The sequence below is a fragment of the Entelurus aequoreus genome, linkage group LG16, assembly GCF_033978785.1.
Source record: "Entelurus aequoreus isolate RoL-2023_Sb linkage group LG16, RoL_Eaeq_v1.1, whole genome shotgun sequence".
NCBI classification, from domain to species: Eukaryota; Metazoa; Chordata; class Actinopteri; order Syngnathiformes; family Syngnathidae; genus Entelurus; species Entelurus aequoreus.
In genome coordinates, this window is record NC_084746.1 from 18,068,011 (window position 1) to 18,086,624 (window position 18,614).

The following is an 18,614-nucleotide window of genomic DNA, read 5'->3' on the forward strand; positions in this document are numbered from 1 at the left end:
TTCGTGTGGACATGGCCTTACTTCGAAGGTAACAACATATTTGAGTTCAGTTTACTTCTTTGTTGTGACGGTCCTGTTCCAGCTCCAACTTCTGCTCTAAAGAAGTGATCATTTTCTGGAACTTGGCCTCCGACAGCTGCCAGCACGTCTCCCTCAGTGCCAGCTCCTCGTCTGCACGCCGCAGCCTCACATCCTGCACAGGCATGCACACATTCGGCACATATGGTCCGAGGGAGGAATAAAACGATATAAGTGGATATATTGGTTTTTACCATGTCCTTTTCCTTCAGCTTGATGGCGTCTACTTCTGTGGTGAGAGCTTCACGATGAAAATGAGACTCTTCAAGTTCCCGGAGTAGAGTCTGAAGTTTCTGTTGATGGGAGTCCTAAAGACATACAGCACACCAGCATGCAGTAATGGCAGAGGCAGCACCACATGTACTTTTGTTAAAAACTTGGGTTGTCAACGTTTTAAAGGCGTGATTAACACGCATTCGTCCTGACTCCTTTTTGACCCTCGGCCCGTTCCGTAGCATGGGGTCCAGTTACTGTTGAGCCACAAGCTCAAAAACAGACAATCGAGAGGAAGTCTAGAGTCACTTTTACCGGAGATTTTCGTCAAAACATGTCCAGACACTTCTCATACCAATCACATACTTCCGGCTTCACAATGATAGCGCTACACATCATCCATCCATCCATCCATCCATTTTCTACCGCTTGTCCCTTTCGGGGTCGCGGGGGTGCTGGAGCCTCAGCTGCATTCAGGCGGTAGGCAGGGTGTATCCGGTCTAACCACCAAAACAACGAAAACTCGTCTTACATTAAGATCCCACTTTGTCCAAGATGTTATGCAATGTAATGTGTGATTTTCTACCTAAAAAAAGGTTTCTTTGGCAAATTTATTGTATATTCTTTTATAACATACTGTCTATCTGTGTTGGCCCTGCGATGAGGTGGCCACTTGTCCAGGGTGTACACCGCCTTCCGCCCGAATGCAGCTGGGATAGGCTCCAGCAGCCCCGCGACCCCGAGAGGGCCAAGCGGTAGAAAATAGATGGATTCTGTTCTGATTAGTAGTCCGCAATTACAGAATGCTTACCAGACTGAGTATTACTTTTTATTAATCAAATAGAGAAGGTTAAAACATTATCATGCAGGGATACGAATACCATTAACTTTACCGCATGTATTGTGCACAATATCAGAAGCATTTATTCAGGTAGAAATATCACAGATTACATTACAAATGATCTTTGACAATCAAAGCATAATTGCAACAATCCAATCTAATGTTAATTAGATCGGATTATCATTTTTCTAATAAATGCATGGTGCATTTATTAGAAAACAATGAAGGTTATAGCATGCAGAAAAATTGCTGTTTATTTAAACTATTTTGGCTAAAATATGCATGAGACTATAAAGTGGGTTTTATCCGATCAATCGAATAGACCAGGGGTTCTTAAGCTTTTTGACCGTGGGGGCCCAAATTATCCAATACAGAAGGGCCTGGGGCCCACTCAAATATTAACCCTGAATTAGGAATTTCAATATTGGCTTTAATCGTATTCAATTATTATGTCTAACATACTTAAAGTTTTACAGGATAAACCTTGTAAAATGATATGAAACCAAGTGTTCATTTTATTAAGGCTTAGGTCAGGCTGATTACAAAAATAAATACTAATCAAATGTACTGAAAAAAAAGAACTCCTAAAAACTGATGAAATAATAGTTTATATGCAATTACGCAGTGCCAAAATAAATAAAGTCTAACGGTGTTAATAATAAATAATAATATATATGTCTCTTAAATAAACTGTCAATGAAATTTAAGTGCGAATGAAAATAGCCTCCTCTCTGAGCTGCCACCTTACCGTGGTAGAGGAGTTTGCGTGTCCCAATGATCCTAGGAGCTATGTTGTCCGGGGGCTTCAATGCCCTCTGGTAGGGTCTCCCAAGACAAACAGGTCCTAGGTGAGGGATCAGACAAAGAGCAGCTCGAAGACTTCTATGGAAATACAAGAACTGAGACTCAGATTTCCCTCGCCCGGACGCGGGTCACCGGGGCCCCCCTCTGGAGCCAGGCCCGAAGTTGGGGCACGATGGCGAGCGCCTGGTGGCCGGGCCTTTCCCACAGCCCGAAGAGGCAACGTGGGTCCCCCCTCCAAAGGGCTCCCCACCCATAGCAGGGGCCATAGAGGTCGGGCGCAATGTGAGCTGGGCGGAAGCCAAAGGCAGGGCACTTGGCGGTCCGATCCTCGGCTACAGAAGTTAGCTCTTGGGACGTGGAACGTCACCTCGCTGGGGGGGAAGGAGCCTGAACTACTGCGCGAGGTGGAGAAGTTCCGGCTAGATATAGTCGGACTCACTTCGACGCACAGCAAGGGCTCTGGAACCAGTTCTCTCGAGAGGAGCTGGACTCTCTTCCACTCTGGCGTTGCCGGCAGTGAGAGGCGACGGGCTGGGGTGGCAATTCTTGTTGCCCCCCCGGCTCAGAGCCTGCATGTTGGAGTTCAATCTGGTGGACGAGAGGGTAGCTTCCCTCCGCCTTCGGGTGGGGGGACGGGTCCTGACTGTTGTTTGCGCTTACGAGCCAAACAGCAGCTCAGATTACCCACCCTTTTTGGATTCACTCGAGGGAGTACTTGAGGGTGCGCCCCCCGGGTGATTCCCTCGTTCTACTGGGGGACTTCAACGCTCATATTGGCAACGACAGTGAAACCTGGAGAGGCGTGATTGGGAAGAATGGCCGCCCGGATCTGAACCCGAGTGGTGTTTTGTTATTGGACTTTTGTGCCCGTCACGGATTGTCTATAATGAACACCATGTTCAAGCATAAGGGTGCCCATATGTGCACTTGGCACCAGGATACCCTAGGCCGCAGTTCCATGATCGACTTTGTAGTTGTGTCATCGGATTTGCGGCCTCATGTTTTGGACACTCAGGTGAAGAGAGGGGCGGAGCTTTCTACCGATCACCACCTGGTGGTGAGTTGGCTGCGATGGTGGGGGAGGATGCCGGACAGACCTGGCAGGCCCAAACGCATTGTGAGGGTTTGCTGGGAACGTCTGGCAGAGTCTCTTGTCAGAGAGTTTCAATTCCCACCTCCGGAAGAACTTTGAACATGTCACGAGGGAGGTGCTGGACATTGAGTCCGAGTGGACCATGTTCGCACCTCTATTGTCGAGGCGGCTGATTGGAGCTGTGGCCGCAAGGTAGTTGGTGCCTGTCGTGGCGGTAATCCTAGAACCCGTTGGTGGACACCGGCGGTGAGGGATGCCGTCAAGCTGAAGAAGGAGTCCTATCGGGTTCTTTTGGCTCATAGGACTCCTGAGGGAGCGGACAGGTACAGACAGGCCAAGCGGTGTGCGGCTTCAGCGGTCGCGGAGGCAAAAACTCGGACATGGGAGGAGTTCGGGGAAGCCATGGAAAACGACTTCCGGACGGCTTCGAAGCGATTCTGGACCACCATCCGCCGCCTTAGGAAGGGGAAGCAGTGCACTATCAACACCGTGTATGGTGAGGATGGTGTTCTGCTGACCTCGACTGCGGATGTTGTGGATCGGTGGAGGGAATACTTCGAAGACCTCCTCAATCCCACCAACACGTCTTCCTATGAGGAAGCAGTGCCTGGGGAATCTGTGGTGGGCTCTCCTATTTCTGGGGCTGAGGTTGCTGAGGTAGTTAAAAAGCTCCTCGGTGGCAAGGCCCCGGGGGTCGATGAGATCCGCCCGGAGTTCCTTAAGGCTCTGGATGCTGTGTAGCTGTCTTGGTTGACAAGACTGTGCAGCATCGCGTGGACATTAGGGGCGGTAACTCTGGATTCGCAGACCGGGGTGGTGGTTCCTCTCTTTAAAAAGGGGAACCGGAGGGTGTGTTCTAACTATCGTGGGATCACACTCCTCAGCCTTCCCGGTAAGGTCTATTCAAGTGTGCTGGAGAGGAGGCTACGCCGGATAGTCGAACCTCGGATTCAGGAGGAACAGTGTGGTTTTCGTCCTGGTCGTGGAACTGTGGACCAGCTCTATACTCTCTGCAGGGTCCTTGAGGGTGCATGGGAGTTTGCCCAACCAGTCTACATGTGCTTTGTGGATTTGGAGAAGGCATTCGACCGTGTCCCTCGGGAAGTCCTGTGGGGAGTGCTCAAAGAGTATGGGGTATCGGACTGTCTGATTGTGGCGGTCCGCTCCCTGTATGATCAGTGTCAGAGCTTGGCCCGGATTGCCGGCAGTAAGTCGGACACGTTTCCAGTAAGGGTTGGACTCCGCCAAGGCTGCCCTATGTCACCGATTCTGTTCATAACTTTTATGGACAGAATTTCTAGGCGCAGTCAAGGCGTTGAGGGGTTCCGGTTTGGTGGATGCAGGATTAGGTCTCTGCTTTTTGCAGATGATGTGGTCCTGATGGCTTCATCTGGCCAGGATCTTCAGCTCTCACTGGATCGGTTCGCAGCTGAGTGTGAAGCGACTGGGATGGCAATCAGCACCTCCAAGTCCGAGTCCATGGTTCTCGCCCGGAAAAGGGTGGAGTGCCATCTCTGGGTTGGGGAGAAGATCTTGCCCCAATTGGAGGAGTTCAAGTACCTCTTGTTCACGAGTGAGGGAAGAGTGGATCGTGAGATCGACAGGCGGATCGGTGCGGCGTCTTCAGTAATGCGGACGCTGTATCGATCCGTTGTGGTGAAGAACGAGCTGAGCCGTAAGGCAAAGCTCTCAATTTACCGGTCGATCTACGTTCCCATCCTCACCTATGGTCATGAGCTTTGGGTTATGACCGAAAGGACAAGATCACGGGTACAAGCGGCCAAAATGAGTTTCCTCCGCCGGGTGGCGGGGCTCTCTCTTAGAGATAGGGTGAGAAGCTCTGTCATCCGGGGGGAGCTCAAAGTAAAGCCGCTGCTCCTCCACATCGACAGGAGCCAGATGAGGAGGTTCGGGCATCTGGTCAGGATGCCACCCGAACGCCTCCCTAGGGAGGTGTTTAGGGCACGTCCGACCGGTAGGAGGCCACGGGGAAGACCCAGGACACGTTGGGAAGACTATGTCTCCCGGCTGGCCTGGGAACGCCTCGGGATCCCCCGGGAAGAGTTGGACGAAGTGGCTGGGGAGAGGGAAGTCTGGGCTTCCCTGCTTAGGCTGCTGCCCCCGCGACCCGACCTTGGATAAGCGGAAGAAGATGGATGGATGGATAGATGGATGAAAATACAGCTTCTTCACCACTTTAATTATATTTTTTGCACTGAAGAAACTTCTCTATAACTTTAGCTACAGACTTCTTTGTTTGTTTGATGTTGTCATTACTGCCACAAGTGGTAGAAAATTGTATTACAACTGTGCTGTGGCCCATACAGACCACAGCTGAGAAACAAATATTTTTTGGCGGCCCTATATGCGTTAAGAAACACTGGAATAGACTAATCGCGATTACCAAACATTTTGATGGCAGCAGCCCTATTTAACACTTAAATCCATCGAATGTAAGGGAATATATGCAAAGCAGTTAAATATATACAATTTGAATATTGTGCAAAAGTTCATTCATGTCAGCAATTCAATTTCAACTGTCAAAACTAAAATGTGATATAAACTCGTCACATGCAAAATTAGATATGTCAACCTTTTATTTGTTACAATTTTGATGATCATGGCTTCCAGTTTTTGAAAACTTTTTGAAAAGATTATCAATGTCAGGTTTTAATAAGCTGTATGTCAGAATCATCAACATTATATCAAAAGAAGGCTAGTTCCATGTAATGAGCCTATCTCACATCAATTGATCAATCAATCAATCACAATGTATTCATATACAGTAGCTCTTAATTACTAGTGCCTCAAAGGGCTTCACAAACCACAACGAAACCCCCTGATTTGAACCCACATCCCGGAAAGGAAAACTCCAAAAGACCAAATGGGAAAAAGAAGAAAACCTGAGAAGGGGGCCGCAGCCCTAAAAAATAGTTTTTTTCCCACAGTGAGCCTGGCAGAAGAAGCTTTTGCATGCACTCAAATCACCATGACAATACACACACACAACGATAAGCACTGCATCCATTTTCTACCGCTTGTCCTTTTTGGGTCGCGGGGGGTGCTGGAGCCTATTTTAGCTGCATTCGGGCGGAAGGCGGGGTACACCCTGGACAAGTCGCCACCTCATCGCAGGGACACTGCCTTTTCTGATTGAAAGTGTTATATCCTTTTCATGGATTTCAATGACAATCATAAGTTTTAGTAAAACTCCGTGATTTCCACACTGCCAAAAAAAAAGTGTCACGGCAAAGTTGGCCTCATTAATAAATGATTCACCTGAGCTCGCCTTCATTCACAACTTATGCACTTGTGTCACCTTTTTGCGATATAGCCATGTCCGAAGGCTGGATAGGAGACTATAAATAAGACAAAAATGTGCATAACTTCAAGTGCACTTAAGCGCAAATGAGAGAATAGGGCCCAAAATGATTAAAAGGAAGTGTATATTACGTCAATGTTATGTGCTAGAAAGCTAATTTTTCCATGAAAGCTTGTCAGCCGCGTTGTCGTTGTGTATCTCCTCCATAGAGCTCATCAAATTAGAGCTGTATTTGTGCCATGAGCCACAGGTGACATTTTAGATGAACAAACAAGCCTTTCTTCTGTTTAATATTCAATATCTCAGACTGTCACATGTTTTGTTAAACTTTCATTTTAGTTGAGTCACTGTCATGTGTGGCTTCAAAAACAAAAGGGAAGGAACATTGTGACCTGATTGTGTATGGGTCTGATACGCCTTAGTCACAAGTTTTATTCACTCATGTCTACTGGTGTGACCACTTTAGTATAATGTGCCTAAATGAGTGCATATTCCTTCGAGCTGTGTCAATGTTTTTGACTAGAGCTGTCAAACCTTTTAAATGAAAAGGGTACCAGTGATGATTTTAAACTACACATTCCTTGTGGACTAGATAATATGTATTGGATATGCTTCAGTGAAAATTGTACGTAAATTTTGCTCTACAGACACATGTATAAACTGCTTTCTGCATGTGTCTCCAAGACGTTAGTTTGTGAAAGCATTCCCAGATTACAAATATAACCATGGCCCACCCTCTCCAAAAGTATGCATTTCCAGTGGAAGCTCAATTTCCGAACCCCTCTTTATACAAACTTTTTTCAATATGCAAACTTTTGGATCAGGCCAAAAATGGCTCAGGGGGCGATCCATTTCTTTGTAGATGAACACTTCTTTTAGGCGCCTGCAGGCAAGAAAGCAGGGAGAAACATTGTGGGGGTGCCTTCCACTTCAGTTCCTGTGCAGAAGTTATATCTCAACGCTCCAGCCTATGAGCATTTTCTTTATTTTTTCGCCTTTGACAAGTTTTGTCCATTTCGCTAACTCTGTAAGAGTCCCAAAAACTCAACAGACCAGCGAGTAAAGGAGGAGGGAACCGCTGTGGAGTTTAAATTAAAAAAGACTATTTGCAAGGAGTACATTCATGGCACTCACAACCATGACCACAGCACAGTGAGTAACCGCATCAAGTTTTAATTGTAATAAAGCCGGTCTTATCTGGGAAAAAATGCCAGAAAATAATTATATTACAACAGAGGATAAGACTTGACCTCTTCTCTGGTTCCAACACGGGCCCTTGCTCTTCCAAAGCACAAACACGCAGACATGTACGGTTCCCCGTTCCTTTTCCCACCCATTTCTGCTCCTTTTTTGTCAGTTCTCTGTTGTTGTGAATGTGTTTAAATGTTTGTTATTGTAGCAATTTGGCTACTGAAATTAAAGTTTGTTTGTTGAAGAGGTTCATTTAGCCTACTAATGTGTATTTATAAGTGGTTGATTTGTCAGGTACAAAACTTTACCTTACTAGCCTATATAAATCAACCACTTATAAATTAAAGTTTGTTTGATTTTGTTTGTGAGAGGACACCGTAGTGACTTCTGTGCATGTTGGTAGAGCATACAGAGGCTTGTTGTTTTTTTTATTAAATATAAAGTTGATCCATCACCTCTTCGTTATGTTTGTTTGATACTGTATAGCACTTTATATTGTGTTCAAAGTGTACAATCCTTCACTAAAATACGGACTTTTGTCGAGACTGGAACTCATTATTCATATTTACAATTGCTTCTTATGGAGAACTCTGCTTCTCTATACTAACTTTTGTATTTACGAACCATATTCAAAAACCAATGAAGTTTGTAAATCAAGGTTTCACTGTATCTTTTGACAACTTAAACTGGTAAATATATATTCTTAAGATGAACGTCAACGCCATTTTTTAAACTCAGACATGGCGAGAAAAAAATGTGCTTATTATTATATAGATTCACCAGGTCACAACATTAAGTACACCTGGAGACTCGCACAGCGCTGAATTAAAAAAAGCTGTTTTTAGCAGCATTTTTGTCTCTATTCACATCGGGGGACAAAGTGTTCCCAAGTATTCCCCTGTTTTATATAACTTCTGACCTTTGTATCCACGAGCTCCTTCAGTTCTTTCTCTTTGGCCTCCAACTTCCTGTCCATCTCCTGCTTGTGGTCTCGGATAACCACGTTCAGCTGGTCCAGCTGAGGGACAGATGGAGAGTTGAGCATGGGAAGTGTTTTGTACAAATGAAGCCTAAAAGCTGTGCTTGGTTTGTACCAAATTTGCTCTTTGCTGGAGCTCCCCCTGTTCTTTCTTCAGTGCAATGTCCATGTCTAAAACCTTATGAGTTCTGTCCTCCAACTCCCTTTGGGTCTCACTGTGAACACACGCACACACACTTTGATCAACTACTTAATTTGAGTTACATACAGAATATCTAACTCATGACAAGAGACACGAACAGAGGATACATTCTATATTTGTTTGAGATTTTATACTGTGAGTTTGTGGAGAAAAGAAACCACATCATTTAGTGTACTTTTGTGTTGGGGAACTTTTTAAAGAACAGGGTTCTTTGTTTTCAGAACATTTTTGTCTTTTGGGGCTTTGCTTTTACTTTGGAGAAGTGTTTTCCCAACCATTGTTGAGCCAATTTGGAAAAGCACAAAGAGTGCCATGGCTTATTCTGTTGTATGAACAGGTGGATACACTGATTAAAAAAGTGACCAATTGATGACACTAAATCATCACAGCACTGTGTTTGGTAATCACTGTTTCAGGGGGATTGTAACACTTGAGAAAATGTCCCAGGCGAGTAAAGACCAAAGAAGTGAAGTCTTGTAGTCAAACAGTAAACTCTTTATGTTGTTAGTGTATGTTCCCTTGAGTGTTTTGTGTACAGTAGCTGCAGGCAGTATGTTGCACAACAGCTTCATCCGTGCCAGTTACAAATGACATCACAACCAGTGTGAAGGATGCATAAAATCGACAAAGTTGTCACAGGAAATATTTCACCTCCAATGGCAAAGAGTTCAATATGTACAGATATCACATCATATATTACATCACAACCATTATGTAGAAAACAATACAAAATTGCTATTACAGCGGTTCACAAAAAAATAAATAAATTGTATTGCAATGTTGATATAGTTTGACAGATGACACAAAGTACTGGATCTATAATACACCACATGAAGTCCACCACCCAGAAGAAGAGCGTAGCCTCACCTAAGACGTATGCTCAGTTTTTCCACTTCGACTTGCCGCTCATCAGCCTTAGTTTGGGTTCTCTGGAGGACGTCTTTGAGCAACCGAAGCTCTGTTAGAGTCTCAGCCAACTCCTCGTGCACCGTCTGCAGCTGGCCCTCGAGGAGATGCACCCTCTTGACACAGTTCTGCTTGTCGGCCTCGCAGTGGTGGAGCCTGTCCTCCAGCTCGTCCGCTAGGACGGACAAAGAGAGGGACCAAAATTAGAGCGCAAACATGTGAACTGTCGTACAGTACGTCTAAGTACGTATCTTGCTTACCCAAGTCACTCTTGCTTTCAAGCTGGCTCCTGGTCTGCTGCAGGTGCATGTCCATGTTGCTGATCTCAGAGGTCTTGACGGCGACATCCCTGCGCAGACGCTGCAGCTCTAACTCTTTAGACACAAGCTCCACTTGGCAGCTTTTCATGTCTGATTTTACTTGGCTTGAAAAACACATGAAAGAAAACCAACCTTTTTGATCATGCAAAACAATTGGCATTGCACATAATAATATCAAACTTTAGGCCTCACCTTAACATGAGCACAGCCCCCATTGTTGACTTAGAGAAAAAGAACCCTCCGCAATCGTTAGACTTGATGAAAATGCCTTTTGAAATACATGAAAAACTAACCTAGGTGCTTTGTTTAACTACCACCATCTAGCAGAAGAACATTGCTTCAAACACAACTGGATGCTTGCTTATATACACTAACGCCGATGGATAAAGGGGCGGGCTAAGAAGAGCCAAGTCACGCCTGCAGTGGTATGTGATTCCATCATAAGACCGGCTGAAAGGCATACTTACACAAACAGTGTCAGATGTAAGGACAAGTCTTATATAATCACTAATTAAATAACTGCTGATGGAGAAGTTGAAATGATTATAGACTGGCGGCCTGGGGATCAATTCCAATGACACCCAGGCTCAGTTGAAAACCTACGAGACAAACATTTTTGCAGCAAATTCCTAAAATCATGAGAGTACTCCAGTTGTATAGAGGAACTTGGACCACTGTAAACACATTGCCAGATCATTGCATTGATATTTTAACCTTGCTAGCAAACATAGAACACTGGGGTCATAATTATTAATTTACATAACTGAGGAGTTCCTCAAGACACCCCTTTTAGTCCTCTCCTTTTTTCCCCCCCATAATATGATTTATGTAACTAAGGTGTTGCTGTAGCTTGTTTACTTCAGATGCAGCCAACTTCTTGAGCTATACTAGTGGTGTTCCTCCAGGTTCCATTTTAGATCCTCTCGTTTTCATCATTTGGGCTATTTAACTGGTGGCCTGCGAGTTTATTGAAAAAAACTTGTAGACAGATTTTTGAAGCAGATTTTTAAACACTAGTGCTGTCATAGATGATCTTTGACTAACATTTTTGCATAAGTTCTTTAAAAACAGCAGACCGCTCCTGTAACTCTGACAAAATAAATAGATCATAATCAAATGTCTACAGTAGAGAAAAACTGGTTCTACGGAATATACAAAATAAGAATAATAGTGAAGGCAGAAATTTGGTTCTTGGCTTTCTGGAAATGTGGGCCCCAAAACAATGCTGTAGATCAGACCTGGGAAAATTAAGGCCCGTTAAGCTTTTCAATCCGGCCCGCCGGACATTCCCAAATATTTTTTTTAGATCTTTAAGATGGAAACTGTAGCTGCCATTACGATGTGCAGCAATGTTTTCAAATGACCTTAAGTCTTGAACTATACAAAGTATTTCAATGGTTGGAATCTGCGCTTTTGCATTATATGCTAGTTACTATGGTAATCTAATTAGTTACTATGGTAATCTAATTAGTTACTATGGTAATCAAAGTCACATCAGGTCAGACGAGGCACCAAGCAGTGTGGGTGGGGAGCGTTTCCACAGAGTGTTTCCAGAGCGGACAGCCTGAAATGCGGGTGTCAGGGACAGACGCGGAAGGAGATTTTTACAATAAAGTTCTAAAGCTTAGGGATGTATCAGATGTATCAGATTGTAGATGGGTTTTTTTTTACTCTTCGCTTGATTGTAAAATATGTCGATCGAGAGTGGGTGTGACGTTCATATGTTGTCAATATTCAGTGTTTTATCCTTCATAGTTAATATTGTAAATTGCACATTTCTTTATTTTCATGAACATTCTCATTCAGTAAAAAATTTAAAAATTCCATTCTGTTTTTTCAGGCATTCTATGTCATAACATTTTTAGCATTCAATCAGAGTGATATTAGTGTTCCTAAAAATCAGATATACCGGCCCCCAGACACATTTTTTTCTCTAAATTTGGCCCCCTGAGTCAAAATAATTGCCCATGCCTGTTGTAGATTAAAGTTAAAGTTAAAGTACCAATGATTGTCACACACACTGGGTGTGGTGAACTTTGTCTGCATTTGACCCAACCCCTAGTTCACCCCCTGGGAGGTGAGGGAAGCAGTGGGCAGCAGCGGTGGCCGCGAACGGGAATAATTTTTGGTGATTTAACACCCAATTCCTGCCCTTGATGCTGAGTGCCAAGTAGGGAGGTAATGGGTCCCATTTTTATAGTCTTTGGTATGACTCGACCGGGGTTTGAACTCACAACCTATCGATCTCAGGGCGGACACTCTAACCACTAGGCCACTGAGTAGGTAAGATCAATGTGTGCGACGGGAATTACCTGAGCATATCCGACAGTTTGGCACTTTTGTGCTTCACATCATGCAGGTCCTTATCTTTCTCCTCAGCGTCTTTTTGTCTGTTCCTCATCTCATCTTGCAGAGACACTCGAGCTCGCACATGCTGCTGCTCCAGAGTGGACACCTGCATTCAAGACATGCCTCAGTATGTTACCGTCTCTGGGGTTGTGCATGTTGGAATTCCACCAAACACTTGGTGAAAAAAAATATGAGTCACTAAAAACCTTAAACCGTGGTCATGCATGAGCAGGGATGGGATTTTCAGTGCTTTATAGGTCTCGATCGAATTTCACGGGTAATAGGAGTGCCAATTCACATAAAATCCAACAGTAACATATTTCGATACCTTTGTTGCATGGGAGATCACGCCATTTTCCGGCTCAAACACTTTGCAAGCAAACAGCCGTATTTCTAGAGGACAGCGGGGTGTCAAACTCATTTTAGTTCAGGGGCCACATGGAGGAAAGTATATTCCCAAGTGGGCCAGACTCGTAAAATCATGGCATGATAACCTAAAAATAAAGAAAACTTCAGATTGTTTTCTTTTGTTTAAAAATAGTACAAGCACATATTGAAAATGTAAAAATCATATGTTTTTTTTACACTTACATGATGGGGTTAATAGTATTCTATCTTCATTTGTCGATATTTATACTTTCTGAATAAATGATGTGATAATGATAATCAGTCAAATAGGTGAAATTGAGTCTGGCAGAATTTTAAAATGCTCCCTTTGGTGTTAATTTTTTATCTATCAGAAGATGAAATGAATACTGATATCAATATCCAAATACAGGATGTTATTAATATAATTTACTAATTTTCCTCAACGTATGTAACATGATGTGGTTTATTCTGTACATATGTAACATTATCTACAATAGAGCTTGTGAATTTGCACTCATTTCATTAATCACACATGAAGTTACAAGGGGATACGTATTATTTCATCATATTTATGTACGCCCACAAAATGTGTCCCCAGTCATAAGTACAACACAAAAGCTACAGATTATCAAAAGCGTTTATTCCGGTAGAAATGTCACAGGTTACATTACCAACAACATATTTGACAATTAAGGCATGAACGCAACAATCCACATTTTGTATACTATCACTAATAAACAATGTAAGTACGTAGTGTCCAAACACCGAAGTGTTGCCTCTATCTTAACGAGACACATAGCTCCGCCCCCTCTGAAGTCATGTGAGCTCTCGCGGCAAGGGATACAAAAATTTGCTATTGCGAAATGCAGTCGACACATTTAGAACAGCAGTTTCTTTCATTCAAAAAATGTCCGCTCATTTTTATACTAAGAAAACTTATCTCGCGGGCCAGATAAAACCTGTTTGTGGGCCATACGTTTGACACCCCTGGTTTAGGTAATGTTACAATTTTCCATGCCAAAAAGCAAGCACGCCTGGTAGAAAGCGCTTAAAATTATGGCTTCCCTTTTCAAAACGCACAAGCTTGATGCTAAATTATATTTGATACAGCATTTCCTGTACACATACTTGCCAACCCTCCCGGTTTTACCGGGAGACTCCCGGTATTCAGCGCCTCTCCCGATAACCTCCCGGCAGAAATTTTCTCCCGACAAACTCCCGGTATTCAGTCGGAGCTGGAGGCCACGCCCCCTCCAGCTCAATGCGGACCTGAGTGGGGACAGCCTTTCTCACGTCCGCTTTCCCACAATATAAACAGCTTGCCTGCCCAATGACGTCATAACATCTACGGCTTTTAGAGAGTAGAGTGCACAACTGCGCACACAACAAGGAGACGAAGCAGAAGAACAAGGAAGTTACAGACATGGCGACGCCGTCGACGAGCAAGATGATGAAATACGCTTGCAAGTTCCAAAACGAATGGAAACAAGAATTTCAGTTCATCCAGGACAGTTCGAAGGTGAAGGGGTATGTTGCCTGTACATTTTGTAGAACAGACTTCTCCATTGAACACGGTGGCTGGAATGATATACTCATTCATGAACGGAGAGCGAAGCACATGGCAGCGGCAGCGCAGCACCGTTCACAGCCCAGTATTATGGGCCACCTCGCAAAATGTATTATATATATAATAAAATAAATAAATACATATATATATAGCTAGAATTCACTGAAAGTCAAGTCAAGTCAAAAAAATCGCTGCCGTTGTGTCCTTGGGCGGGACACTTCACCCTTGCCCCCGGTGCCACTCACACCGGTGAATTGAATGGTGAATGATAGGTGGTGGTCGGAGGGGCCGTTGGCGCAAATTGCAGCCACGCTTCCGTCAGTCTACCCCAGGGCAGCTGTGGCTATGAAAGTAGCTTACCACCACCAGGTGTGAATGAATGATGGGTTCTACATGTAAAGCGACTTTGGGTACATAGAAAAGCGCTATATAAATCCCAGGTATTATTATTATTATTAAGTATTGTATACATTATATATATATATATATATATATATATATATATATATATATATATATATATATATATATATATATATATATATATATATATATATACACACAGTATATATATAGGAAATACTTCAGTTGGTTAATTCTAGTTGTAAATATACTCCCCTCTTAACCACGCCCCCGCACCACCCCCCACCTCCCGGTATCGGAGGTCTCAAGGTTGGCAAGTATGCCTGTACATGCTACAGATTTGCATTGGCGATTTTACATGGCGATTTCCTTCCATCCATCCATTTTCTACCGTTTGTCCCTTTCAACATCTCTAAATTTGGTAATGAAAACTACAACTAAGATGAACGCTCCAATCAAACAGCTGGTGTGTTATAAGTAGTATATTTACAGAATAAATACTTTATAGGACTCAACAAAGAAACGACTGGCACATTCAGCTCAATGGCAAAGACTACTTCCTGACCAGGGCAACACAGCTAGGACAAAATGAAATAAAAGCGTACTTGCAAATGAGACTCGGAAGTGTAAAAAAACCCAGATATAACACAGCACAGTTGTCATTATCAGCTCAGTATCAAATGTGAAATTAAAACATGTATTTTACCATCAAACAAATTAATATTTACTACCACATGAACACATACAAAAACACCAAAAACTGATTCCCAGGTACCACAAATCGCTACCGCATCAGTGCAAATGTGGTAAGGTAGCACATCCCTATGGATGATGATAGCATAACCTCCTCATATCTCAGTTCCATGTATTTAACTCAGCGTGAGTATTTGTCATGGCTTTTTTAAAACAAATATTAAAAAAAAAAAAAAAAAGCAGGAGCAGCCGCAACAAGAAGTGAAGTGAAGAAAAACAAGAAAGTGACATTGAGTCAAGAAATGTGCATTAACACTAGGTAGACCCTAGCAATGACCCAAACATTTGTCCTTAATTTATACTCCAAGTTAAGGTTGTCTTTAACGTGGTTGACCTATTCTTACATTTGCGTGAAGGTGCTACAAAGTGAGAGGAATGAGGCATTCCATTTCTATATGGCATTATTATGTTTTTATCAAAAAGTACAACACTGCAGTTGTCCCTTATTTATCGCTGTTAATTGTTTACGGAACCATGGTAAATAAGTTTCAAGCGTATAAGAAATTAACTATAAATCGAATACTTTCATAACTATAGCATGAAAAAAAACTATTAACGACCTAGTATGTTCTTTAACATTATGAGAGCCCTCTAGAGATAAAATGTTTACAGTCGTTTAATCTAAAATAGTAGACATAACACAAAATAAGATATATTGTACTAACTTCAGGAGCCATGGTCTCATCTAATGGTCAATAATACTTAAGTATTGATACTTTCAGTTCATTTCGCCTTTATTATGATTGAAAATGCTTAATTTAGGCCAGAAATATGTGGAATATGCTTTAAAAAAATAGTTTAAATCCACCATAGAGAGAAGCTGCAATTATGGACTTTCATATGTATTAATGTGTGTGTGCGCAAGCTCTGCGTGCTGGCCTGAGATGGCACAGACACTCCACTAACATTTACAAGCCGCCACAATGATGCTGCACATTGCTATAATTCAAAGGCAAGTCGCGGTTTGAGGTAATTTTATAAAAAATCCCAAACCCACAATCACTTTATGACATCACCTGTTTTTCTTAAAGTTATGTTTAGCCATTAAAATATGCTATTTTTTTTGGTGTATGTTAGTAGCTTGAATGTTGCAGTAATCAATGTATGTTTACCAGACGAGGCATTAGCATTTATATTACATTTCATCAATTAAGTCAGTGTTTGTTGAGTAAGCAATATTAATGATTTAATATAAATTAACAAGATGTAAGATAAAGAAGCCATTGGATGTACAAATACTAACTGAATGTGCCTATGTTACAACGTCATGTGGTTTTTATTTGGTATGCAATAAAGTTTGTACCAAAACTGCAGCACAAGACACAAGAGGCTGATCCGCAAATAAAACACACTGCCAGTAGACGGTCAGCATGCCTCAGTGGGCTGCTTGTAACATTAAATTATTACACTATTCCAAATCCATTCGATTTTTTCTTTTTTACTCCGTACACTGTAAAAGATATCTGTAGATTTTACCGTTAAAAATGGCAGTTCACCTCGATCTTAAAGTTTGTTTGGAACAAAAAGACTCCTAGAATTGGGAAAAACACTTTGCAGTCTCCCAAGGACTTAGGTGGGTTGTCTCTGCCAAATGTTTTATTTTACTATTGGGCTGTTAACAGCCGTAGCATTCTACACTGGTGCTATATTAGCAACCAACCACCACCGGGGCTACAGATTGAGGAGGCCTCTTGCAACTCTTCTACCCTAAAGTCTCTTATATGCCTTTCTCAGATGTCCCCGTTAGCTTACTCTGATAATACAATTGTTAAAAAGTCTCTTAAAATATGGGCTCAATTTAAAACACATTTTGGACCTCACTCTGTCCCTTTCTTGTTCCCAATTAACTTAACCTCTTAAGGCCCAAGCTGTTTGTTTACATGCTTTTTTATTTCTCTTTGCTATTTGGGCTTATTGGACCCTAATTAGAATAAAAACTAAGAATCATCTTTTGATATGATATACTTAGTCCATAAGTACACAAACGTGTCCTTCATGTTTAGTGACATGCTAATTCTTATTTTTACACTTTTTTGTCCTAATTCCATATGTTATACTCTTCTGACACCACCAGATGGCAGTATAAGTGTCCACATAAGCGGCCATAAGACCCCAATTCAGTAGTGTACACAATTTTGGAAATAAGAGCTAAAAGGTGCTGTCCACGCTTGTGGTCACTAAGCCTTTAGAGGTAAACCCTTTATTTACCCCTTCTGTTAGTGATATGGCCTTTGTAGCCTTGGACACTGCCGGGATTCGATCCATTAATGATCTTTACATTAATGAAACATTTGCGTCCTTCGATCAATTAGCCCACAAATTTAGTCTTCATTGAAACCAGTTCTTCCGATATTTGAAAATAAGGGACTTTGTACAAAAGCACTCCCCAGTTTTTCCCAAAATTCCACCGGCAACCCTGACAGACTCTATTTAAGCTCAATCCATACTCTAAGGGCAATATCTCTAAACTATATACAGACATCAGTTCATGCCTCATGGTGACTGGTGATTTGCGTGCAACATGGTTTTCGGCACTCAACATATAAATAGTAAAGATACCTGGGACCAGGTTTTGAAACAAGTCCACTCTTCCTCGATCTGTGCAAGGCACATGGTCACACAATGTAAGGTGGTACACAGAGTCCACTGGTCCAAAACCAAACTGGCTCGCATTTTCGCTGGACTTGATCCAATTTGCGATAAGTGTCATCAAGGGGTAGCCGATCTTACCGATATGTTTTGGACCTGCCCTACCCTGTCCCAGTTTTGGAAAACTGTGTTTCTTTCACGCTTAGCTGTCACCTCAGTCCATCTTAGTCCTTCTCCCATAGTGGCGTTATTCGGAGCGGTAGCTCCAAATGTTTCATTGCCGATCTAATTCGTCGATCATGTGGATTTTCTTAGCTTACTTGCAAGGAGGGCCGTCCTAATGCGTTGGAAGAATCCCAGCCCCCCCTCTCACTCAACGTGGATAAGAGATGCTCTGGCCTTCATGAGATTAGAAAAGATAAGGTACTGTCTTTGGGGCTCTGATGCAAAGTTCACAAAATATGGCACTCATTTCAGAAACATGTTGATTTCTTGAGCCTGGATGCTGCTGCTGTTGTTAAGGTGCACCCCATTGATCAACTTAAAATTCTCAGTTTACTTGCTGAACATGATATGTTCCAAGGTATAGAAGCGGCGCACACTAATTTAATTGTATTATTTACCTTAGTAGGGTTTTTATTACATTTTTTTTTGGGGGGGGGGGTCATGTATGTA

The 18,614-nt window shown here is 42.6% G+C and overlaps 1 protein-coding gene across 3 annotated transcripts in view; it reads right to left on the reverse strand.

Moving 5' to 3' along the window:
- Positions 1-18,614, reverse strand: part of ccdc18 (coiled-coil domain containing 18) — a 101,231-nt gene that overhangs the window by 23,131 nt on the left and 59,486 nt on the right. For all 3 annotated transcript variants that reach the window (XM_062022271.1, XM_062022270.1, XM_062022269.1), the window contains exons 16-22: positions 12,262-12,404; positions 9,890-10,053; positions 9,591-9,804; positions 8,637-8,736; positions 8,462-8,560; positions 273-386; positions 56-193 (exon numbers count right to left, since the gene is read on the reverse strand). In XM_062022271.1, coding sequence (XP_061878255.1) covers positions 56-193; positions 273-386; positions 8,462-8,560; positions 8,637-8,736; positions 9,591-9,804; positions 9,890-10,053; positions 12,262-12,404 — 972 coding nt within the window. The remainder of the gene's footprint in view (positions 1-55; positions 194-272; positions 387-8,461; positions 8,561-8,636; positions 8,737-9,590; positions 9,805-9,889; positions 10,054-12,261; positions 12,405-18,614) is intronic.